General features: G+C 42.2%; 2 protein-coding genes across 9 annotated transcripts in view; one reads left to right on the forward strand and one right to left on the reverse strand.

The window, feature by feature from the left end:
• RHBDD1 (rhomboid domain containing 1) overlaps positions 1-26,335 on the forward strand; it is a 208,279-nt gene that overhangs the window by 163,970 nt on the left and 17,974 nt on the right. The window lies entirely within an intron of this gene.
• The window catches only part of COL4A4 (collagen type IV alpha 4 chain), a 160,898-nt gene that overhangs the window by 28,201 nt on the left and 106,362 nt on the right, over positions 1-26,335 (reverse strand). For all 8 annotated transcript variants that reach the window (XM_061386675.1, XM_061386666.1, XM_061386658.1 and 5 more), the window contains 7 exons: positions 24,441-24,515; positions 19,251-19,358; positions 18,567-18,674; positions 4,617-4,688; positions 3,292-3,429; positions 3,085-3,198; positions 1,208-1,363 (listed from right to left, as the gene is read on the reverse strand). In XM_061386675.1, the coding sequence (XP_061242659.1) occupies positions 1,208-1,363; positions 3,085-3,198; positions 3,292-3,429; positions 4,617-4,688; positions 18,567-18,674; positions 19,251-19,358; positions 24,441-24,515 (771 nt within the window). The remainder of the gene's footprint in view (positions 1-1,207; positions 1,364-3,084; positions 3,199-3,291; positions 3,430-4,616; positions 4,689-18,566; positions 18,675-19,250; positions 19,359-24,440; positions 24,516-26,335) is intronic.

The raw sequence follows: 26,335 nt of genomic DNA on the forward strand, positions 1-26,335 counted from the left end.
CTTGACCTATATACAGGTTTCTCAGGAGGCAGGTAAGAATTTAAGAATTTTCCACAGTTTGTTGTGATCCACACGTCAAAGGCTTTGGCGTGGTTGATAAAGCAGAAGTAGATGTTTTTCTGGAACTCTTGCTTTCTTGATGATCCAATGGATGTTGGCAATTTGATCTCTGGTTCCTCTGCCTTTTCTAAATCCAGCTTGAACATCTGGAAGTTCACAGTTCATGTACTGTTGAAGCCTGGCTTGGAGAATTTTGAGCATTACTTTGCCAGCGTGTGCGATGAGTGCAATTGTGCGGTAGTTTGAACATTCTTTGGCATTGCCTTTCTTTGGGATTGGAATGAAAACTGACCTTGTCCAGTCCTGTGGCCACTGCTGAGTTTTCCAAATGTGCTGGCATATTGAGTTCAGCACTTTCACAGCATCATCTTTTAGTATTTGAAATAGCTCAACTGGGATCTTATCACTTCCACTAGCTTTGTTCACAGTGATGCTTCCTAAGGCCCACTTGACTTCGCATTCCCCAAATACTAGCAGTTAAGTAAAACTTAATTAAAATAAATATTTTAGTCTTAAATAGTGGGAGAATTCAGTAGTGGAGACATTTTTGTGAATATAAAAAGGCAAAGTCAGCAGTCTAAAACTGAACTGTCCAATACAGAAGCCACTAACGTGGCTATTAAACAGTTGAAATTGGCAAGGCCGAACTGCGTTATGCTATAAGTTTAAAATACACACCATATTTCACCATCAAAGAGGAGCATCTTATCTGGGAAAGAAACTAGGTTTGTACAACCAGCCCTAATTATCCCTTTGATAAATTATATTTGTTTTATGTTAAAATGTAATAATATTTGAGTATATTATGTCAAACTAGGAAAATCTGTTTCTTTTTACTTTCTAAAATGTGGCTATTACATCTTTTAATTACATATGTAGCTTGCATTAAATTTCTATTGTATAGTTCTTGTCTAGAAGATTATCAAGCATGTCATTAGGGACTAAAGATGAACTTGTGTTTCTTCTTCTTACTTGTCCAACTGTCACCCTCATTTTAGGGTTCTGGGCAAGTTAGGACATTTTGGAAATTGTAGTCATTATTGCCATAGGAAATGAGAATCACCTCACAGTGGTGCACACCCCAGACCTGCAAGCCAGATAGGGAAGGTCATCTAGTGCTACTTAAAAGAACTATTTGCATTCATACCTTTCTGGCCATGTTTTCCATCACATCCTGGGAAGCCCTTGTGTCCTGGAGGGCCTGGTGGGCCCGGGAGACCTGGAGGCCCTGGCAGACCACAGTCTCCTGGTTCTCCTTTCAGAAGGTCGACACTCCCAGGTGGTCCTGGAGGCCCGGGTACTCCTGACCACACGAGTAGGCAAAAAGATTCTTTCAGTCAAAAACAAATGTGCATGCTGGCTGCCTAAGAGCTTCTTAAGGAAAGGAATTTAATTGTTTACAAGCAACGGATGCAAGGAATTAGAATAAGAAGGTCAATAGTATCAGAGGTGAAGCAGTATGTCTCTTGAAGCCCAAGTTGAGAAATGTAAATAGTCTGTTAGTAACTATTAGGACAAAATGAGCTATGCAAAACCTTCCTTCCCTTCAGAGCCATTCCTTTTGGAAGCATCAGTGTGTGACCTTTCTTTGCATTGCCTTCCCGTTGCTTTCATGTGATAGATGGATGGATAGATAGATAGATAATAGATGGATGGGTAAATGGATGGATGGGTAAATGGATGGATGGATAAATGAATGGGTGGATGGATAGCTGGATACATGGATAGATAGATGAATGGATGGGTGGATAAATGGATGGATGGGTAAATGGATGGATGGATGGGTAGATGGACAAATGGGTGGATAGATAGATGGATACATGGATGGATGGATAGATGAATAGTTGGATGGATGGTAAATGGATGAATGGATAGATGGATGGGTGGGTGGACAAAGAGACAATAGATTTTTAAGAAAGTCTGACTAGGCTCCTTGGTGGTCCAATGGTTAAGAATCTACCTGTCAGTGCAGGGGACATGGGTTTGATCCCTGGTGAGGGAAGATCCCACATGTCTGTACACCACAGCCAAGCCCATGTGTCACAACTAGTGAAGCCCACACACCCTAGAACCGTGCTCTGCAACAAGAGTAGCCCCTGCTCACCGCTACTAGAGAAAGCTCATGCAGCAGCAAAGACGCAGTGCAACCAAGAATAAATAAACCAAAAAAACAGAGAGAGAGAGAGAGAAAATCTGGCTGATGAAAAAGGAATATCCACTCAATTAAATTTAAAATCCTATTTGAAAACCATTGTCTACACATGGTATTTGAGCCCAAGTTCTATTCCTACTTCTAACCTTAGCATATTTTGGGGCATTTCAGTTTTTCATACTGTAAAGCAAAATTACATATTTTTAATCCCACCCTCACTAAAACCTAAAGATTTAAAGGCTTCTGTCTCTCTGGAAGAGTTCTATGAGCTTGTAGGAATATGATTGCCTGCATTTGGCAGAAGGCTGCACTGAGCCACACTCTTGTTCCAACTCCCCAGTCAGCTCTGGTTCAATCTTACTTTGTTAAATATTGACTAGCTAGAGTTCATCCCAGTGAAGTGATAACAGGAACAAAACGTACTGTGAGCAGCACATGAAGAGACTCTGTGTGTAGGTGTGTGTGTGTGTGTGTGAGAGAGAGAGAGAGAGAGAGAGAGAGAGAGGCAGGGGTCCTGTTATCTCTGGGCTGAAAGAAGTGCTTTATGTGCTGATACTGAGACCAACAGGGATGACGAGACTGCCTCCTGCTGTTCCCTTCTGCACCCTCAAGCTCAGCATCAAGCCAGCGATGGGAAAGACTTGCTCTGTGTCAGAGGTGGTCTGATGGAGTTGAAATAGAAGACTGAGGGGTCTGAATGCTGGTCCTGGGTACGCTCCCCACTGCCCACCCTCCCCCTTTTCCATCTGCCAAGTTGATGGGGCTGCTAACGTGCTTCTACTTGACCATCCTCTCCGCTCCTCCATCCCAACAGAGCTGGCAAGTGTCTAAGGAAAGCAGCGCCACCACCCTTTGCCGTGACTGTCCCATACCTCTTGGACCATCGGGGCCAGGAGGCCCCTGATCTCCAGGCAGACCCGGGTCTGGAATGTCACCCTTAAGAGCTTTTCCTGGGGCACCTGGAGGACCAGGCGGTCCAGCTCTCCCTGAAGAGGAACGTGTTCAGCTGTTAGTCTCACGACATCTGGGAGGTTTGGATTCAGTTATCGAGGGAAGGGCAGAGCATGCTGCTTTCTTACCTGGGGGTCCTGGGGGACCCAGGGGACCTCTTTCTCCAAAAAGTCCCAGAGGAGAAATTCCTGGGTTCCCGGGGTCTCCTGTCTCCCCTTTATGGCCGGGCATTCCCACTGGACCTGGGGGGCCCATTTCATGCGAACCTTAATGAGGAAAACAGCATTAGCACTGCATCTTCTCCTGGTGTGTCCCTGGCATGGGGGCTGGAAAGGAACTGCTTCCCAATGGGCACAGGACAGGAAAGGAGCTCATTCTGCTGAGACCAACATTGTCCACAAGAGCGATCCGAATGGCTGCAGTCTTCCGGGGGTCACTGTCCCCTCTCTTACGACCCATCACACCTGTCCAGCGTAGCTCTGATTTATTTTTATAACTGTTTCCAAGATTTAAAAACACAACCACTTAGTGACAATACCAACCCTTCAACCTCTACAATGGTTAAGAGTGAAACGAATGAGATGGAACAGTAAGTGATTGTGAATAAACTGGCTTGACATTTAAGATGGACACTGGAAAATAAACAGAACCATCATGCAGTTTCATGTTGAAAAGGCAGAACTGCACCGGTTTCTTGGAGAGGGCACACATTTTACCAGACGATTTGGAAGAGCCAATAACAATCCTAAGTGGCCTAAATGACGTCTTGATCTTCCAAACCGTATAAACGTATATATATATAAACCCATTTATATATATAAATCCCCAACCACAGATCCAAACCCAGCCGCACAATTCGGTCCTTTTCTCACTGTCTCACACATATGCAAGTCTCATTCCAGCTACCTCGTCTGATTGCAAGCTCTTTTTCTGAGAAACGAATGCAACCAACGTGAATTCTATTCAAATAACAGAACAAGCTAAGAAGTTGATGATTAGCCTATTTGTGGCATCAAAAGTAACAGCAATTTGTTCAGGTAATTTGTGTTCACAGCAGGCCACTGAAGGATGCTGAAGTACTAATTAGACCCACGTGGTTGTACTTGGCATGACAACACATAAAACAATACTCCAGTATCCTGACTATTTACTTGTTATTCATAACATTTTGAAACCTAGCTCCACCTAAGTGATTATGCAGAATATTTTTAATAGGTAGTCACAAGCAGTATCAACAATAGGCACCGTTAACCCACCATTCCTGCTTAAATTGGGCTTTCTCAAGTGCCTGTTTGATAAGTCATCATCAAAACTAGAAACAGTTCCAACACGGTGAATCGAAGCTAAACCAGTGTCTCAGTTTCGCACCCGTATCTTGTGAAGGGAGGATACATGAGTGGACTCTCATGGTTCATTAATGGCTGTTCAGCCACTTGCAAAGGTTCTCTCTTACCTGAAGCGCCTTTGCTGCCTTTCTGACCCTTCAAACCATGCAGGCCATTCAGGCCGGGCGACCCAGAGGGACCTGAAACACATCACACGTCTGTGACCCACAGGGGAAGACCATCCATTCACATTCTCTGACTGTACCTCGCACGCACGGTCCAGGGGAAGGTTAACTGACGGGGACCCACAAATTCTTTAGGTGGGAACCATGAGACCTCACCATCTAAACATCACTAGGAAGGCAGAATCCACGCCAGTGGTCATCGCTAAACACGGTCATGTGATGGATGTTTTCTGTTAACATAGACTGCTTAATATATACCTTTATATATTATATATTTAAATATTCTTTCCCATTATGGCAGACTTCTCTGGTGGCTCAGACGATAAAGCATCTGTCTACCATGTGGGAGACCTGGGTTCGATCCCTGGGTCGGGAAGTTCCCTGGAGAAGGAAATGGCAACCCACTCCAGTACTCTTGCCTGGAAAATTCCATGGACCATGGACGGAGGAGCCTGGTGTCCATGCGGTCGCAAAGAGTCGGACACGACTGAGTGACTTCACTTTCTTTCTTTCCCATTATGGTTTATTATAGTGAAAGTGAAAGTGTTAGTGGCTCAGTCATGTCCGACTCTTTGCGACCCCATGGACTATATAGCCTGCCAGGCTCCTCTGTCCATGGAATTCTGCAGGCAAGAATACTGGAGTGGGTAGCCATTCCCTTCTCCAGGGGATCTTCCTGGCCCAGGGATCAAACCACAGTCTCTTGCACTGCAGGCAGATTCGTTACCATTAGAGCCATCAGGGAAGTATATATATATATATAGTAAATTTTTTCCCATTATTCTTTATCATAGGATATTTAGTATAGCTCTCTGTGCTATAGAGTAGGACCTCGTTGTTTGTCCATTCTATATATAACATCTTGCATCTGCTAACCCAACCTCCCACTCCATCCTTAACTTGGCATATATCCTAACACATAACTTTATTTTTTCATAATGTGTTTTTTTTTAATGTGGACCATTTTTAAAGTCTTTATTGAATTTGTTACAATATTTCTTGTGTGTTATGTTTTTGGCTGCGAGGGATGTGGGATCTTAGCTCTCCGACTGGGGCCTGGACTTGCACCCACTGCAATGGATGGTGAGGTCTTAACCACTGGACCGCCAGGGAACGAAGGCTCCCTTTCTTGGGTTTTAGCACAGTTCTGTTAGTTTCTGACCATATCATGAATCTCTCTTTCTCTCTTTCTAGACAGATACAGTCTAGAATTACTGAATCTTGGCATAGGAAATGACCTCCAACTTTACAACAAAAAAGTCATTCTAGATAAGGAAGAGATTGGGTAGGAGTAAACCCCTGCTTCCCTCCTCCCATGCCCACAATCTTCCCTCTCCACCACAGTCTGCATATTTGAATTTCATCACAATCTACCTGGATAAATGTAGTAAGACAGCAAGGGCAGGTCTGAGGCACGCTGAGGAATGCATGTCCTGCTGATGTTTTGAGCACCGTGCCATTCAGAGAGAAGAGGCCTGCAGCTCAAACGTGGCTGCCGCCATTTCTCTGCCACCAATTCTGTCAAAGAGAACCTCTCTGATGCCTCTTTACAGAAACAAATTTATTTCATGATGATCACTGAGAACTCCATTCTCTGTAACTGGATAGATCTCACTGATGCCTGCATCTCCTTCCAGAACTTTCTGTCAGATGTCACTAAGGAGCCATCTACTAATCTGATGCGTGCACTCGGTCGCTCAGTTGTGTCTAACTCTTTGCAACCCCGTGAACTGGAGCCTGACAGGCTCCTCTGCTGTGGAATTTTCAGGCAAGAATACTGGAGTGGGTTCCCATTTCTACTCCAGGGGATCTTCTCAACCCAGGGATCGAGCCTGGGTCTCTTGTGTCTCCTGCATTGGCAGGTGGATTCTTTACCTAGCACCACTTAAGTTCAGTTCAGTTCAGTCGCTCAGTCATGTCTGACTCTTTGCGACCCCATGAATCGCAGCACGCCAGGCCTCCCTGTCCATCACCAACTCCCGGAGTTCACTCAGACTCACGTCCATCGAGTCAGTGATGCCATCCAGCCATCTCATCCTCTGTCGTCCCCTTCTCCTCCTGCCCCCGATCCCTCCCAGCATCAGAGTCTTTTCCAATGAGTCAACTCTTCGCATGAGGTGGCCAAAGTACTGGAGTTTCAGCTTCAGCATCATTCCTTCCAAAGAAATCCCAGGGCTGATCTCCTTCAGAATGGACTGGTTGGATCTCCTTGCAGTCCAAGGGACTCTCAAGAGTCTTCTCCAACACCACAGTTCAAAAGCATCAATTCTTCGGCCCTCAGCCTTCTTCACAGTCCAACTCTCACATCCATACATGACCACAGGAAAAACCATAGCCTTGACTAGACGAACCTTTGTTGGCAAAGTAATGTCTCTGCTTTTGAATATGCTATCTAGATTGGTCATAACTTTCCTTCCAAGGAGTAAGCGTCTTCTAATTTCATGGCTGCAGTCACCATCTGCAGTGATTTTGGAGCCCCAAAAATAAAGTCTGACACTGTTTCCACTGTTTCCCCATCTATTTCCCATGAAGTGGTGGGACTGGATGCCATGATCTTCGTTTTCTGAGTGTTGAGCTTTAAGCCAACTTTTTCACTCTCCACTTTCACTTTCATCAAGAGGTTTTTTAGTTCCTCTTCACTTTCTGCCATAAGGGTGGTGTCATCTGCATATCTGAGGTTATTGATATTTCTCCTGGCAATCTTGATTCCAGCTTGTGTTTCTTCCAGTCCAGCGTTTCTCATGATGTACTCTGCATATAAGTTAAATAAACAGGGTGACAATATACAGCCTTGACGAACTCCTTTTCCTATTTGGAACCAGTCTGTTGTTCCATGTCCAGTTCTAACTGTTGCTTCCTGACCTGCATACAAATTTCTCAAGAGGCAGATCAGGTGGTCTGGTATTCCCATCTCTTTCAGAATTTTCCACAGTTTATTGTGATCCACACAGTCAAGGGCTTTGGCATAGTCAACAAAGCAGAAATAAATGTTTTTCTGGAACTCTCTTGCTTTTTCCATGATCCAGCGGATGTTGGCAATTTGATCTCTGGTTCCTCTGCCTTTTCTAAAACCAGCTTGAGCATCAGGAAGTTCACGGTTCACATATTGCTGAAGCCTGGCTTGGAGAATTTTGAGCATTACTTTACTAGCGTGTGAGATGAGTGCAATTGTGCGGTAGTTTGAACATTCTTTGGCATTGCCTTTCTTTGGGATTGGAATGAAAACTGGCCTTTTCCAGTCCTGTGGCCACTGCTGAGTTTTCCAAATGTGCTGGCATATTGAGTGCAGCACTTTCACAGCATCATCTTTCAGGATTTGGAATAGCTCAACTGGAATTCCATCACCTCCACTAGCTTTGTTCGTAATGATGCTTTCTAAGGCCCACTTGACTTCACATTCCAGGATGTCTGGCTCTGGGTCAGTGTATGTGTTATATGACATAAATATATAGATTTGTAGGAAGGAAGTAAAGGGAAGCAGGGACAGAGGGAGGGAACAGACAGGTTACTAATCTGTACAGAACATCCCTGGCTGCTGAGTCTTCTGCCCAGAGCTCCACACACATCCCACTGATGGATGTGGGAGAAGAATCTTCTCAGCCCCTGGCCAAGCCTGGTAACCTTCCCACTACATTAGTGGATTTCCCATCCAGAAACTGTTCTTTCTCACCTAAGGCTAAAAGCCCCTCAGAGCACAGTCAGGCATTCATTCAGTTTAGGTCATAGCCCTTAAAATTGTGATAATCGCACCTTTGCTTATGACCTACACAGAGAAGTGCCCTCACCAACTCCCATGACACTTACAGAGCACCCTCTAGGCCCTTCGGCCCAACCTATCCCACTCTGTATAGCAGTCCTGTCTGTGGTGACTGGTTGGCTTTGGGTAAATTAATTGAGTGCAAGATCAGATCTTATTACTCCTTCTATTCCTGCACTTAGCGTATATCCTGACACACAGTAGGTGCTCAATAAATGTTTGTTGAGTGAGTGAGTGAATGAATGAGGAAATGGGTGAGGGACTGAATAGGGGGAGTTGTTGTTTATTGCTAAGTCATGTCCAACTCTTTGTGACCCTATGAACTGCAGCATGCCAGGCTTCCCCGTCCTTGACTATCTCCCAGAGTTTGCTCTAACTGATGCCCATTAGGTTGATGATACAATCCAACCATCTCATCCTCTGCTGTCCCCATTCTCCTCCTGCCCTCAATCTTTCCCAGCATCGGGGTCTTTTCCAGTAAGTCAACTCTTCCCATCAGATGGCCAAAGTATTGGAACTTTGTCTTCAACATCAGTCCTTCTAATGAATATTCAGGGTTGATTTCCTTTAGGATTGACTGGTTTGACCTCCTTGCAGTCCAAGAGACTCTCAAGAGCCTTCTCCAGCAATTCAAAAGGATCTGTTCTTTGGCACTCAGCCTTTTTGATAGTCCAACTCTCACATCCATACATGACTACTGAAAAAACCACAGCTTTGACTATTCGGACCTTTGTTAGCAAAGTGATGTCTCTGCTTTTTAATATGCTGTCTAGGTTTGTCAGAGTTTTTCTTCCAAGGAGCAAGTGTCTTTTAATTTCACAGCTGCAGTCACCGTCCCCAGTAATTTTAGAGCCCACAAATCTATCACTGTTTCCACTTTTTCCCCTTCTTTTCACCATGAAGTGATGGGACTGGATGCCATGATCTTAGTTTTTTGAATGTCGTGTTTTAAGACAGCTTTTTCATTCTCTTCTTTTACCTTCATCAAGAGGCTCTTTAGTTCCTGTTTGCTTTCTGTCATTAAAGTAGTATCATCTGCATATCTAAGGTTGTTGATATTTCTCCTAGCGAACTTGATTCCAGCCCAGCATTTCACATGATGTGCTCTGCATATAAGTGAAATAATCAATATACAGCGTTGACATATTCCTTTCCCAATTTGGAACCAGTCCATTGTTCCATGTCTTGACCTGCATACAGTTTTCTCAGGAGACAGGTGAGGTGGTCTGGTATTCCCATCCCTTTAAGAATTTTCCAGTTTGTTGTGATCCACACAGTCAAAGGCTTTAATGTAGACAATGAAACAGAAGCAGATGTTTTTCTGGAATTCCCTTGTTTTCTCTATGATCTAGCAAATGTTATCCCTTTGATCTCTGGTTCCTCTGCCCTTTCTAAGTCGAGCCTGTACATCTGGAATTTCTCAGATCACATGACTGAAGCCCAGCTTGAAGGATTTTGAGCATTACCTTACTAGTATGCAAAATGAGCACAATTGTACAGTAGTTGGAACATTGTTTGGCACTGCACACAATTTGGCATTCCAGATTTCTTTGGAATTGGAATGAAAACTAACCTTTTCCAGTGTTGTGGACACTGCTGAGTTTTCTAAATTTGCTGACATATTGGGTGCAGCACTTTGACAGCATCATCTTTTAGGATTGTAATCAAGGAGGGTGAGGGATTGAACAGGGTGAGAGAAAGCTATAAAAAAGAGTGAACTCCAATCTCTGTTTGCATGTAACATTTTTCATTGATAGATTTATAGGATGAGTCAGATTGGGGGAAGTTAATGTTATCCACTTGTATATAAATAATTCAAGCACTCATTATTATTTCTTCATTAAGGTAAGTCCTCCGTAGACTTCTTATTGGAAGATGGAACAGTTCGTTGGTTCCACTTTATTTTTTATCAATACTGCAAACAGTTATTCTATTTTAAAATCTAAACATTACATTGGTACAAATGAGCCATATTCTCTCAGAACCAGAAAGGGGGGAGTGCACCCCCATTTTCCCCAAAGCTCTTATTTCCTAACCACTTTTATCAGGTCTAGCTGAGCTTATTTTTCAATTCCCTTTTCTACTTATGAGCAAATGTTTCAAGTTTGCACCAAAAGAACACACAGACCTTCTTCATCTGCCAAATCTGGATATTTATTGCCATCTATCTGAAACGATAATACATTTTTTCAGACTACTCTGCTATTTCAATGTGTTTTGATCTCCAGCTTAAGCCACTGAGATTGATGGCTTGGGGACTTGGCTGGGGGTGGAATGTCTCAACTCCTGCCAACTCTCCATTGTCACATCAACACGTCCAAATCCTGCTCTGTCACAGTTTCAGCCTCTCGCCATTGTTGAACTGGCCGACCCTTATCTGACCCAATGTTATCTTTCTAAATTGAATGCAGCTACATCTGGGTAGGGTTTTAAGGGCAATTTTTCCTTTTTTTACTGAAAGCTTTTTATCCATCCCATCTCTAAATCAGAAAGTTGTTCATGCATAAAATACATACAGGGCAGATGAGAGGCAATTAGGCTCACAAAACACAGTCCTTGGTAATGAGGCTTTTTTAAATTCACCTCTCTGATCATCCTCTGGCTTAACAACCGTCATTTAAGGCTGCATATCGCTGCACACACAGGCGAGGGCGTTCTCTGGTCGGAGAATCTGATCTCATCTCCCAACTGTAAGCACAGTTAAAGCTTCCATCTCTGTGAGCCAGCAGACTCGTGACTGGATGCCCACTCGGAGGTTTTCTTCTGTTGTCAAACTGAAAATGCTTCCCTATCCCCAGGAACCTTTCACAGTTTATGCCATTAATAGGGTGACCAACTTGCCCCTGCCCGCTGGTGCCTTGCCTAGATCTAGCACGTGAATCCTGTGTTCTGAGCACCTGCCCTGGCCAAGACAAAGCGGGACAGCTGGTCACCCTAACTTGAAAGCTGCTGGGAAAGAGACCTTTGTTTGAGCCTCTAGGTAATAGATGAACAAAGTGGAAAACTTAGCAAAATAGATTCTGAAATCTCCTTTAATTCAGAAAATACATGAGTGCCTACTAAGGCAATGCACAAGAGCCTAAGATAGGGCCCCCTAACCTTGGAGCTTCAGACCCCAAATGTGCTTGGTGACAGGCACTGAGGAGACACGGGACTGAGAGAGAAACCATCCCTGACTCGACAGAACAATCAGGCAGTTGCCTCAAGAGTGGTAAATGCTGCGGGGCAGGGTCAAGGAGGGGGCGCTAGTTGTAAAAAGGGAGGATGTTTCTGATTTTCACAGCTGTGAGGTGCCGGCCTGTCTGTGCTGATAAAAGACATCTCTAGGTGCTTTGTTCTTATGAAACAGTTTACTTGCCATCAACCAAAATAACCCAGCCCACATTCTTCACATGCTCTCATGCCAAAGCTTATTATTTTAGGCTTCAATTATTACAGTCTCCTATGGGGCTTCCCAGGTGGCTCCGTGGTAAAGAATCTGCCTACAATGCCACAGATGCAGGCTGGATCTCTAGGTCAGGAAGATCCCCTAGAGAAGGAAATGGCAACACATTCCAATATTCTTGCCTGGGAAATCCATGGACAGAAGAGCCTGGTGGGCTACAGTCCATGGGATGGCAAAGAGTTGGACACAACTTACCAACTAAACAACAGCAATGATGAATGCCTATCTAGGAATTGAGCATATATAGGTACTGGAAGTCTGAGCACCAAGCTATTTTTACCTATGTTGAAGTGAAAGTTTAAATCTGATGGAATATAAGCAGGACTCAGAATCCATATGGCCTGTTCTAGTAGAGCAAACAACTTGGAGGTAGCAGCTGGTTTGTTCAAACAAGATAATCAGTCCCCTTGACTTATTTAGAACATACTTCAAATATTTAGTTTCTCAGTTCAAAGCATTTCTGCCAGAGTGTGTTTCATTTTTCCATCAGCATGATAAATGACAGCAATGGATTTATATTGTAGACGTTTTCATTCCTAAGAATGTATTTCACTGTTTTGTGGATTTTAAAAAAAAAGACTGGTTGTTCACTGGGCTGTTTGCAGGGAAACAGTGTCCCCGCGTGGCCAGGAAACATCACTGCAGCGTCCATCTGTACACTGTGGTGTACATTTGGCTCAATTCACTCATTTCCTCACTCCTCCTCTTAGCAAACTTGTTTCATAGCACCGCATTATGATGTCATTGGAGATAATTTTGTTATTTGATCAAACTCACTAGCTATCAAGTTTTTGAATAACCTATCATACTGAAATGGACTGGAATGGGTGAATTTAACTCAGATGACCATTATATCTACCACTGCAGGCAGGAATACCTTAGAAGAAATGGAGTAGCCATCATGGTCAACAAAAGAGTCCGAAATGCAGTACTTGGATGCAATCTCAAAAACGACAGAATGATCTCTGTTCATTTCCAAGGCAAACCATTCAATATCACAGTAATCCAAGTCTATGCCCCAACCAGTAACACTGAAGAAGTTGAACGGTTCTATGAAGACCTACAAGACCTTTTAGAACTAACACCCCCCAAAAAAGTCCCTTTCATTATAGGGGACTGGAATGCAAAAGTAGGAAGTCAAGAAACACCTGGAGTAACAGGCAAATTTGGCCTTGGAATATGGAATGAAGCTGGGCAAAGACTAATAGAGTTTTGCCAAGAAAATGCACTGATCATAACAAACACCCTCTTCCAACAACACAAGAGAAGACTCTACACATGGACATCACCAGATGATCAACACTGAAATCAGACTGATTATATTCTTTGCAGCCAAAGATGGAGAAGCCCTATACAGTCAGCAAAAACAAGACCAGGAGCTGACTGTGGCTCAGATCATGAACTCCTTATTGCCAAATTTAGACTTAAATTGAAGAAAGTAGGGAAAACCATTCAGGTATGACCTAAATCAAATCCCTTATGATTATACAGTGGAAGTGAGAAATAGATTTAAGGGACTAGATCTGATAGATAGAGTGCCTGATGAACTATGGAATGAGGTTCATGACATTGTACAGGAGACAGGGATCAAGACCATCCGCATGGAAAAGAAATGCAAAAAAGCAAAATGGCTGTCTGAGGAGGCCTTACAAATAGCTGTGAAAAGAAGAGAAGTGATAAGCAAAGGAGAAAAGGAAAGATATAAGCATCTGAATGCAGAGTTCCAAAGAATAGCAAGAAGAGATAAGAAAGCCTTCTTCAGCTATCAATGCAAAGAAATAGAGGAAAACAACAGAATGGGGAAGACTAGGGATCTCTTCAAGAAAATCAGAGATACCAAAGGAACATTTCATGCAAAGATGAGCTCGATAAAGGACAGAAATGGTATGACCTAACAGAAGCAGAAGATATTAAGAAGAGGTGGCAAGAATACACAGAAGAACTATACAAAAAAGATCTTCATGACCAAGATAATCATGATGGTGTGATCACTCACCTAGAGCCAGACATTCTGGAACGTGAAGTCAAGTGGGCCTTAGAAAGCATCACTACGAACAAAGCTAGTGGAGGTGATGGAATTCCAGTTGAGCTATTTCAAATCCTGAAAGATGATGCTGTGAAAGTGCTGCACTCAATATGCCAGCACATTTGGAAAACTCAGCAGTGGCCACAAGACTGGAAAAGGTCAGTTTTCATTCCAATCCCAAAGAAAGGCAATACCAAAGAATGCTCAAACTATCGCACAATTGCACTCATCTCACACACTGGTAAAGTAATGCTCAAAATTCCCCAAGCCAGGCTTCAGCAATATGTGAACCGTGAACTTCCAGATGTTCAAGCTGGTTTTAGAAAAGGTAGAGGAACCAGAGATCAAGTTGCCAACATCCACTGGATCATCAAGAAAGCAAGAGAGTTCCAGAAAAACATCTATTTCTGCTTTATTGACTATGCCAAAGCCTTTGACTGTGTGGATCACACAGATCACAATAAACTGTGGAAAATTCTGAAAGAGATGGGAATACCAGACCACCTGATTTGCCTCTTGAGAAACCTATATGCAGGTCAGGAAGCAACAGTTAGAACTGGACATGGAACAACAGACTGGTTCCAAATAGGAAAAGGAGTTCGTCAAGGCTGTATATTGTCACCCTGCTTATTCAACTTCTATGCAGAGTACATCATGAGAAACGCTGGGATGGAAGAAGCACAAGCTGGAATCAAGATTGCCAGGAGAAATATCAATAACCTCAGATATGCAGATGATACCACCTTTATGGCAGAAAGTGAAGAGGAACTAAAAAGCCTCTTGAAAGTGAAAGTGGAGAGTGAAAAAGTTGGCTTAAAGCTCAACATTCAGAAAACTAAGATCATGGCATCTGGTCCCATCACTTCATGGGAAACAGATGGGGAAACAGTGGAAATAGTGTCAGCCTTTATTTTGGGGGGCTCCAAAATCGCTGCAGATGGTAACTGTAGCCATGAAATTAAAAGACGCTTACTCCTTGGAAGGAAAGTTATGACCAACCTAGATGGCATGTTGAAAAGCAGAGACATTACTTTGCCAACAAAGGTCCACCTAGTCAAGGCTATGGTTTTTCCAGTGGTCATGTATGGATGTGAGAGTTGGACTGTGAAGAAAGCTGAGCACCGAAGAATTGATGCTTTTGAACTGTGGTGTTGGAGAAGACTCCTGAGAGTCCCTTGGACTGCAAGGAGATCCAACCAGTCCATTCTGAAGGAGATCAGCCCTGGGATTTCTTTGGAAGGAATGATGCTAAAGCTGAAACTCCAGTACTTTGGCCACCTCATGCGAAGAGTTGACTCATTGGAAAAGACTCTGACGCTGGGAGGGATCGGGGGCAGGAGGAGAAGGGGACGACAGAGGATGAGATGGCTGGATGGCATCACTGACTCGATGGACATGAGTCTGAGTGAATTCCAGGAGTTGGTGATGGACAGGGAGGCCTGGCGTGCTGCAATTTATGGGGTCACAAAGAGTCGGACACGACTGAGCGACTGAACTGAACTGAACTGAATCATACTGAAGCTATGTGGTAAGTGCAAATGAATTCAAGGAAAGGAAGAATCAACAATCACAACATGAGCCTTGTCATTTTAGTCAAGCTGAGTGTATAAAATAGCACCAGGGCTTCCCTGGTGGCTCAGATGGTAAAGAATCTGCCTGCAATGCAGTCTACCTGGGTTTGATCCCTGGGTCGGGAAGATCTCCTGGAGAAGGGAATGGCAACCCACTCCAGTATTCTGGCCTGGAGAAATCCGTGGACAGAGGAGCCTGGTGAGCTACAGTCTACGGAGTTGCAAAGAGTCAGACACTACTTAGCAACTGACATTTTCGATTTTCAGGACACTTGAAAATCCTTGCCATTTTACTATAGTAGGAGGGTAGGAAGAAGTGGAGATTCCGTAGAAGTAAAACAATGGAAACATTTTCTTCTGGTTCTTTACCAACTTAGTCTTTTAAACACTCAAAAAGGCATCAGAGAATACCCCAACAGAGTTGTAGGGTTTGTCAGTGACAGGAAACAGCCACAGTAATCAGAGAAACTCTTAAAATAACAAAATTATTTTGCTTGGAATCCTAAATTTACCACCAGTCACTGCATTTCACATTACTAAAAAGGCTATTGAAGAGGAAGAAGAACAGTGCAAAGATATCTTATCTCTGTACTGGTGATGTGAGCTTGCCCTGGTCTAGTTATTTGGCTGCATAGAAATACATAAGTGTATACCAGATCTTCAAAATAAACAACTTGCCTCTATCTATCTGACAAATGAAGAGGTGAGAGTGTAGAAAAATGTTACTTAGATTTTCAAAACAATAAACTCAGTGAGCCCAAAAGAAGGGATTTCCAGTTCTTCTAGGAGGAAGTACTCTTTATTTTACCAAAATTTACTGTACTTATGAGACAACTAAGGATTTCTCAGGTGCTACTGGTAAAGAACCTGCCTACCAAAGCAGGAGACCCAAGTTCCATCCCTGGGTCGGGAAGATCCCCTGGAGGAGGGTAGGGAAACCCACTCCAGTGTTCTTGCCTGGAGAGTCCCATGGACAGAGGAGCGTGGTGGGCTACAGTCTATGGGGTCGCAAAGAGACATAACTGAAGTGCCTAAGCATACACGCACACATATAAGCCAACAAACAGAAGTGGAAAGAAAAGGGAGGAAGGAGATAGAGGGGTCTTGGTTACAGAGATCTACCAAGTAAGGCTTGACCCTTCAACTGTTGACGGAGGTGAAGACAGACTCTCAACTTCATAGCTACTCATTCAGTTGTTCATTCTTCCACTTCTCCGTTAATTAAATAATTAATTGTATTTATTCACAAAAGTAAATTTATAAATTGTAATTTTAATTTATAAATATATTTACATTTTATTTATTTTTATAAATAAACACAATAAACCAACCAACAGACTTACTAGGAATCTGCTTGTACCAAGGATATAAAAAATAATTCTTAAAATTAAAAAGCTACTATATGATTCTGCAATCCCACTCCTGAGCATATACCTGGAGAAAACCATAATTTGAAAAGATACATGCATCCCAGTGTTCACGGAAGCACTATTTACAATAGCCAAGACATGGAAGCAGCCAAATGTCCACCAACAGATAAATGGATAAAGAAGATGTGTATACATATATACAGTGAAATATTACTCAGTCATTAAAAAAGAATGAAATAATGCCATTGGCAGCAACATAGATCAACCTAGAGAATATCATATTAAGTGAAGTAAGCCAGACAGTGAAAGACAAATATTATATGATAATTCTTATATGTAGTAATCAAAAAAAATGATACAAATGAACTTATATACAAAACAGAAATAGAGGAGGGGACATATGTACACCTATGGCTGATTCATGTTGATGTATGGAAGAAACCAACACAATATTGGAAAGCAATTGTCCTCCAATTAAAAATAAATAAATTATATTTTTTAAAAACAGAAATAGAATATAGAAAACAAACTTATGGTTATAGAAAACAAATTAATGGTTTCCAAAGGAGAAATGGGGGGAGGGATAAATTAGGAGTTTGGGATTAACATATACACAATACTATATATAATATAATCAACAAGGACCTATGTATAGCACAGGAAGCTAATATCAATATTTTGTAATAACCTACATGGGAAAAGAATCTGAAAAAATAGATATACATGTATATATGATTGAATCACCTAAAACTAAGACAACACTGTAAATGAACTATAGTTCAATTCTTAAAAATGATTCTTGGTTTTTAAAAAAGCTTATATTCTGGGATTTCCCTGGCAGTACACTGGTTAGGACTCCACGCGTCCAGTGCAAGGGGCAAGAGGTTGATCCCTGGTTGGGGAACTAGGACCCCACATGCCTCGTGGTGTGGGCAAAAAGTTTAAAAACTTTTTAAAATAAAAAAAAACTAAACATTACATTCTGCTTGGTGAGAAAGACCTCTAAACAAAAACAAATGTGGTACAATGTAAGTATTTTGCTAGAGGTATACAAAAAGTACCACGGAAAAAAATATTTTTTCTACAGTGAAAGAAAAGGACTGAAAAGGAATTAGTGCCATGGATGAATGGAGGGGTATGAGACTTGTTTATATATATTCTATTCTACTCTATTCCACAAGACCTATATTATAACCAATCTACTACACTTTTAAAGGGATAAAAACTTAACCAGGACAAAAACATTTCTTCATCAAAGATAATGAACACGGGTTCCTCCTTCACCATAGCATCTTATTCTTTTCTCTTCCTTCTACTTTTCACAGTTGGCAAATACACATTTAATACCTGTATCCCCTTCTAAACTGTGAACTCCACGAAGGCAGGAACTATGTCCGTCTTCGTCAACATTATGTGCCTAGTGTCTAACAGAGAAACCTAGGACACAAGAGCTTGACTCTCTGGGCTGAGCATAAATGCAAAGGCTCAAAAATTATGGAAAACAATGGGAGAAATGTCCTAAAAAATGAGCATCATTTTGGTAGAGCCGGTCAGGAGACCAGGCCAGTGCTGCCTGAGTAAGAAAGAAAAGGAGGTGTCCACAGGCATCCCGGAAAAAAGGGGGACCCCAGAGCATGTCCCTGGGGTGCAAGAGAGGCACTCTGAACTTGTGGGAGCATCATTGGCTAGAACTTTCTGAGGGGTCAGGGTTCCTTCTGACTTACCTTTTATTCCTGGAAGACCTGGTGCTCCTGGGTCCCCCAGGACGCCTCTTGGTCCAGGATCCCCCACTTCTCCTGGGGGTCCCTGCAGCCCAGGCCCCCCTGGACTACCTGAGGACAACAGAGAGGTTTTGTAGGCATCCAGGTGATATACAAGTTTCATTAACTTGGGAGACAATCTATATTTTTAATATATGGGTCCCTGGGATATTGTTTTATTACTTTTTCTTCCTTAACCTCCTAGTTTTAATCTCAAGAGGAGAAAACACATTTCAGATTAAAGTTGCCAATTTTGATTTGAAATTTTCACTTGGTTCTGAATTGGCAGGAGGAGGAGCCATTGAAATGTGGTGTTGAATGGGTGAGGTTTGTCTGAAGGCTAAAGAAGAGGAAACCAGCTTCGTGAATGGAAGAGGCCTCAGGGAAGGCTGGAGAGGAGCTTTTTATCTGTCAGCCCATCTCTTTGCACCTGGCATCCTCCTTGGATGGAGACAAGTCTGTCTTCATCTGTTCCCAGACCAACCCAGGGAGATCAGTCTATCTCCAACTTAGGGGTCAGGGATAGGTATGTTTAAGTGACTTGTCCAGAGTCACAGGTCTGGGAAATGGCAGAGCCAGCTCTGGACCAGTCTAAAAGACAAGAGCTAGATGAGTGCCCTGGAAGTCTCCAGGCGCCTTTCAAGTTACCTGGACATCCTGTTGGTCCAGACAAGCCAGGAGGTCCTGGCCTTCCGGGTGGTCCTCCAGGACCTTGAGCACCAGGCAAGCCCTGCTCTCCAGATGCTCCCAAACGTCCTAAAGAAAGAAGGATCGAACATCTGAGTAGTGGCAGTTGCTCTCCAAAGCAGTGAATCTATGAAACCTCCAGTTTCAGCTCTTTCTTTTCTACTCTTACTTTTACATACATACAATTTTTCTATTGAAAAGATAACATATAGGAAAAATGGAAAACAAAACACCTATAATCCCACCAACTTAACACAGTATTTCATATGTATAACACTGTGCAAATAAGGCCTCCAATTTTATATTCTGATTTTTAATTAGCATTGTATCATAAGTAATCTTCCAAGCTTCATATCATTTTCCTAATTATTGTTTTGAAACAACGGGCTGATAGCTTATTGAGTTAACCCTAATTAAATTAATTAATTTTCTCTACTATTGGCCATCTGAGTTATTTCTAACTCTTACTGTTATGCATAATGATCTTTATATATTTTCAATCAGTTTTTTTCTCCTATTAAATTGTTTCCTTAAGAAAAATTCCTCGGAGTAGAATTTTTAGGTAAGAGAGTCTGATATTTTGGTTGTTTTTAATGCATTTTTAAGGGCTGAAGTATTTTAAAGTAAATCACAGACATCATGGAATTTCATCCCTAAATATCTCAGGAGGTATGTCTGAAAACATAAGAACATTTTCCTATGTGGCCAAAATAACATCATCACAGCCAAGAAAATTAATCATGTTCAATACTCATTCCATGCTTGAGTTGCCTCAATTGTCCTCTTAATGTCCTTCACAGCTGCTTTGTCCTCACTGGGTCCCCTTCCAGAACCACATATTACATCTGGTGGATACATCTACTAGGTTAAAAAAAAAAAAAATCGACCATGGTCCTCTTCTCAGGACGTGACATGCTAAAGAGAAAGGCTCAGCTGCTTTTAGTGTTCAAGAACAGACCCCTCAGCCTTTGGTTCTTGAAAGAGGTTGCCTAGTGGTTTTGGATAAAGTCTCCATCAACTCACATCACCACACGTAACCCACCCACAGCCCCACAACTCCGAGAGCATAGCATGTGCTCACTGAAGACTTTTCAGTTTTTGGATTTGTTTTCTTGCTAATCTAGTAAGAATGAAATGATACTTCAGACTCTAAGTCATATTTGATTACTAGAGAAGTTGACTTTGCCATGTATTTATTCATTATCTATGCCTGTAATACAATTTATATTTATAGGATAAACCAATAGTCTGTGCCAAAATTCATCAGTTGAATCTGCAAATAAATTACATGGTATTGTATTTACAAACCCACGGAGGTCATAGTCACTATTCTAAAACACAAGAAACAAGCCTGTGTTAGTCTATACTTGTTCCTGATCAAATTTTAGACCTATGAGCTTCACTGTGTATTGCTTTATTTATCCTGAAAATATCCCTGCAGTAAAGGTGTTCATTGTATTAGTCGCTCAGTCGTGTCCAACTCTCTGCGACTGTAGCCTGCCAGGCTTCTCTCATGGAATTCTCCAGGCAAGAATATTGGAGTGGGTTGCTATTTCCTTCTCCACGGGATCTTTCTGACCCAGGTATCAAACCCAGGTCTTCTGCATTGTGGGGAGATTCTTTACCATCTGAGGGCAGCATTTTCCTATTTGCAAATGAAAGTTGTTTAGTCACTAAGTCACGTCCGACTCTTTTGCGACCCCATGAACTGTAGCCTGCCACGGTTCCTCTGTCCATGGGATTTCCCAGGCAAGAATACTGGAGTGGGTTACCATTTCCTTCTCCAGGGGAATATTCCCTGCCCAGGAATTGAACCCAGTCTCCTGCACTGGCGAGCAGATTCTTTACCACTGAGCCACCAGGGAAGCCCTTTTGCAAATGAAAAAACTGAACTATTAAAGGCTTGCCTCTCCAATCACAGTTGTTAAGAACAGAACTTCTGAGTTAATCTCTACTGTATTTGCTCTCTGAAACAAAGGAAGGGGAAGTAGAACAGAACCCAGTACAATCATATCAAGTCCCCTGAGACAGGCTGCAGGTCCATGCCTTCCTGTTAGGCTTGTTCAAATTCAATCCAGCTTTTTTCCCAGTCAATGAAAATTGCGTGTTTAGGTAAACTCTGTGCTGGTACATAAAGTATGATGTAACTTTAAAAATTTAAGCAAAAGCTATGGCATTTGGGAAAGGGAATGATTTAAATGGTGATAACCACAGGAGACCAGGGAAATAACACCAAGGCAAATTTTCTTGAAAAAGTGAGCCTATGCATAAAATAACTCAGCTTTATGATTTTTAACTTAAAATATTAGGTAATATAAAAGGTCTCCATTTTGGACTATTTTCAGCTCATGAAATCTTACTCTCTTAAAGGTTTTACATAAAAATAGCAGTAAGTGTGGAAATATTTCTTCATGTTTTGCTGACGATGACAATGATGAATCACACATTACATTTGTGTAGCACTTTTCAGTTTACAAATCGCTTTCAAGGAATCTCATTTGATCTTCAGAACAACCTGTAATCTGCTGAAGGCCAGTTTACAGATGAGCAAACAGCTCAGAGATGATAAGCAACTGGCTCAAGACCACATGTTCAGTGGTAATGGAGGTTGACTTTGTTGAACCAGTGACTTTCCTTTCTGAGACCTCATTCTGGTACTTCTTATGAACCCCTACAATGCTAACCTCAAAGCTATTTTCCCCTCCAAATGTACACACATAAGCTATACATCTCAGTTAAAATTATATTATCTGAATCTATTTGACATGCCAGAGGGAAAAGACCCAAAGGGAAGGGAATGGAAAAGGAAGTTTTTGCCAGGGTAATGGCTTGTTCTTTTGTTAGACTTCCATTTCAGCAATTTATGGAATAAAAACAAAATTTAATTCATTGTTATTGTAAATATGGCTTCCCTGTGCCTATAATTTATTGAATTGCAGAGACGGACTGAGGAGCCTGGTGGGCTGCTGTCCACAGGTCGCACAGAGTTGGACACAACTGAAGCGACTTAGCATGCATGCGTGCATTTGAGAAGGAAATGGCAACCCACTTCAGTTTTCTTGCCTGGGGAATCCCAGAGACAGGGCAGCCTGGTGGGCTGCCGTCTATGGGGTCGCACAGAGTTGGACACAACTGAAGCGACTTAGCAGCAGCAGCAGCAGCACAGAGTGTAAATGGCTTCCCTTGTGGCTCAGATGGTAAAGAATCTGTCTGCAATGCAGGAGATGTGGGTGTGATCCTTGGGTCAGAAAGACACCCTGGAGAAGGGAATGGCTACCCAGTCCAGTATTCTTGCCTGGAAAAACTCCATGGACAAAGGAGCCTGGTGGGCTATATAAGTACATGGGGTCAGAAAGGGTCAGACACGATTGAGCAACTAACACACACACATAGCGTGTAAAGATGACTGAAATTCTATAAAATGTCTAAAGGTAAAAAAACAATTTTTTATTTATTCTTTAAAATAAATAAATACGTAAACAAATGAAATAAAAATTCCCATAATAGGTCTGCTCAGATAGTCTGTCATATGGAATGAAACATGACCATCACCAAAGAGAATTTGAAGATAAAGCATGAAACCATTAATACGAGATATTTAATTTACAAGTGCATGCTCAGTCACGTCCGACTCTTTGTGACCACACGGACTGTAGGCCACCAGGCTCCTCTGTCCACAGGATTCTCCAGGCAAGAATACTGGAGTGGGCTACTATTTCTTCTTCCAGGGGATCTTTCCAACCCAGGGATTGAACCGGTGTTTCCTGTGTCTCCCGCATTGGCAGGCGAATTCTTTACCACCGAGCCACCTGGGAAGCCCTTCATTTACAAGGTGCTCATCTAAATGTAAACCTGGTCTCTAACCTGTCCACTGTCAGCTTAACAGCACTGGGCGTCACTGATTGAACCAATAATTACCTGTGGAGAAACAAATATTGTTTCCTGGTAGTGGATATCCCTGTGCACACACCTTTGTACATCTGTCTGATTATTGACTTCAGGTATATTCCAACAGGCGGAATTAGTAAAAGGCTATGTGTATTTTGTCAGCTGTGGGTCATCTACTGTAGGCAACCATAGCCTCTATGGAGAGCAAGCACTCACTGGAACACTGTCATCTGTTCTGAGGGGATTACCCATCAACTGTTGCTGATAAACAGAGTACTGTTTCCAAAGACTTGTGGATGATGGAGCTTTACCTTTTTTTTTTTTTTTTTGGTTTGCTAAGTCACTTCAGTCGTGTCCAACTCTGTGCGACCCCATAGACGGCAGCCCACCAGGCTCCCCCGTCCCTGGGATTCTCCAGGCAAGAACACTGGAGTGGGTTGCCATTTCCTTCTCCAATGCGTGAAAGTGAAAAGTGAAAGGGAAGTCGCTCAGTCGTGTCCGACTCCTAGCGACCCCATGGACTGCAGCCTACCAGGCTCCTCCATCCATTGGATTTTCCAGGCAAGAGTACTGGAGTGGGGTGCCATTGCCTTCTCCTTTTTTGGTTTGGTTTTTAGTAAACTAGATCCACAGGAAATGCAGTATTCTATAATATTATATCTCAGCAACAGCAGCCCTCAGGGCATTCACCTATGCTTTTCTGAGTAGAAAAGAAAGGGTTGGAATGAAAACCTGCCACTGTAGTCAGCTGAGTGGTTCTTGCTTAATTATCATTTTTAATTACAGAGATTGCAAAAGGGTCCACATTTTCATTTTTGACCCTGGGAAGTGTGTTGTTAACATCCCAGGTCATGGGACCCATGATGGCAAGAAGATGAAGAGTCTCTGGTATTCTCCTAGACCAGTGGTTATACACAAGTTTTCTGTTTCTTTATTTTTTTTTAAGTTTTATTTATTTATTTGGCTATGTCAGGCCTTTGTTGTAGTGTACAGGCGTCTCTAGTTGTGGCACGTGGATATACTCGCCCCATGGCATCTGTGATCTTAGTTCCCAGACCCGGGATTGAACCCTTAAAAGGCAGATTCCTAACCACTGGACCACCAGGGAAGTCCCTATACATAGTCGTCTGATACGTATGTTAATGAGTAAAGGGGGAAGAAAATACTGATATGATCATTCCCGGCTAGGAGGATGAAGTAATTGTTCTATTTTTCAAAACACACTTACTCTTTTTTGTTTGAATAAAAACGATGGGTCTGTACCTGGATATCCAGGGCCACCCGGCTCACCCTTTGGACCAGGCAGGCCAAACTGACTTGCAGATTCCCCTTTGTCTCCTGTAAGTGATAAAATACACACATTATTCAAGAGAGTTTATATTTTTTCTTCCAAGTGACATAATAACGTTCACTTATTTGTGTCTTTATAGTCTATCTTTAATGTTCCAAGAAAGAATTTTTTTGAAAAATGCTTTTTCCCCCCTACATAAGAACATAGGGAATCCAAAGTGAGATTTAAGAATACACGTAAGAACACAGATGCAAAGTGTGATTTAAACACACACACACACACACGTTTATAGTTCATGACAGTCATAAGAAACAAGATTGTTTATTCTTAAGCTTATTCTTAATAAGCTTAAAATTTTAATTTTCTAAAGGAGTTTCAAATTTAGATGTCTATTTAAGAAATTACTTGGCATTGAGTAACTATATCTTCATACTGTTTTTCAGGAAAAGAAAGCCGAAACTGTTACTGTTTCAGCTACTGCAATCACATTTCAAGCTCTCTACAAGGAAGCTCAATTCAGTGTCCTTGTAAAAAAAATCACAAAAAGTCATCTTACTGATGACTTCACAAGGCACATTCAAAGGCCATTGTAGGCAGTGATTCCCATAGTCCCACAGAGCTGTTCCACACTGCTGCTGTGTCCTTTCAGACACAAAGATTCATTAATACATTATAGCTGAGAGTCGATTAAAAGACACTTACTTCTTGGAAGGAAAGTTATGACCAACCTAGATAGCATATTAAAAAGCAGAGACATTCCTTTGTCAACAAAGGTCCATCTAGTCAAGGCTATGGTTTTTCCAGTAGTCATGTATGGATATGAGAGTTGAACTATAAAGAAAGTTGAGCATGGAAGAATTGATGCTTTTGAACTGTGGTGTTGGAGAAGACTCTTGAGAGTCCCTTGGACTGCAAGGAGATCCAACCAGTCCATCCTAAAGGAGATCAGTCCTGGGTGTTCATTGGAAGGACTGATGTTGAAGCTGAAACTCCAATACTTTGGCCACCTGATGCAAAGAGCTGATTCATTTGAAAACACCCTGATGCTGGGAAAGATTGAGGGCAGGAGGAGAAGGGGATGACAGAAGATGAGATGGTTGGATGGTATCACTGACTCAATGGACATGACTTTGAGTGAATTCCAGGAGTTGGTGATGGACAGGGAGGCCTGGCATGCTGTGGTTCATGGGGTCACAAAGAGTCGGACATGACTGAGTGACTGAACTGAACTGAGAGCCAATTATAAACAGAGGATTCAAAATGGTGTAGTAGGGAAGGGCAAAATAATTGATGAGGTTGTAAGAGAAGAAGAGAGCTAATTAGGCATATGTTGTAGCACCCGCCCACCAACACCCCTTTAAAGGGGTCCCACCCACACCTTAGAGAAGGTTCTCTTCTACCTGACCCTACTTATAATTGGGGTTAGTCATTTGAAGGGTACAAATCTGGTCCATCCCAGGTCAGCCAGTCTTTGAGAAATTATAATACAAAGTAAAAATTTGAGGTCCTTGTCTATTGAGGCAGAAATCAAAAGCATTTTCATGATGGAGGTTGGTTATCACAATGTCCTGATACAGATCATGTTCAAGTGCATTCCAAACAAATCCAGAGAGATCCAGAAAGGACACTGAATACAGAGTGATAAAGCCAGTTGTAGGCAGATAAGTGAAAATCAGACAATGGAGACAAGTCTCAAGAGAAAAACTATGGATTTCCCAAGGGGTAGGTTCCATCAGACTGTGGTCCAGCAGAACTATAGCTCTTATTGGTGGGCTCCATGAGACAGCTCTTACTTCAGTACCTTCATTGTACTTCATTTTCTGGAAAAGATGGCCAAATGCAAGGAGGAGGGAAATGAGAAGAAATA

This window comes from Bos javanicus, chromosome 2, assembly GCF_032452875.1.
Source record: "Bos javanicus breed banteng chromosome 2, ARS-OSU_banteng_1.0, whole genome shotgun sequence".
Lineage (NCBI taxonomy): Eukaryota > Metazoa > Chordata > Mammalia > Artiodactyla > Bovidae > Bos > Bos javanicus.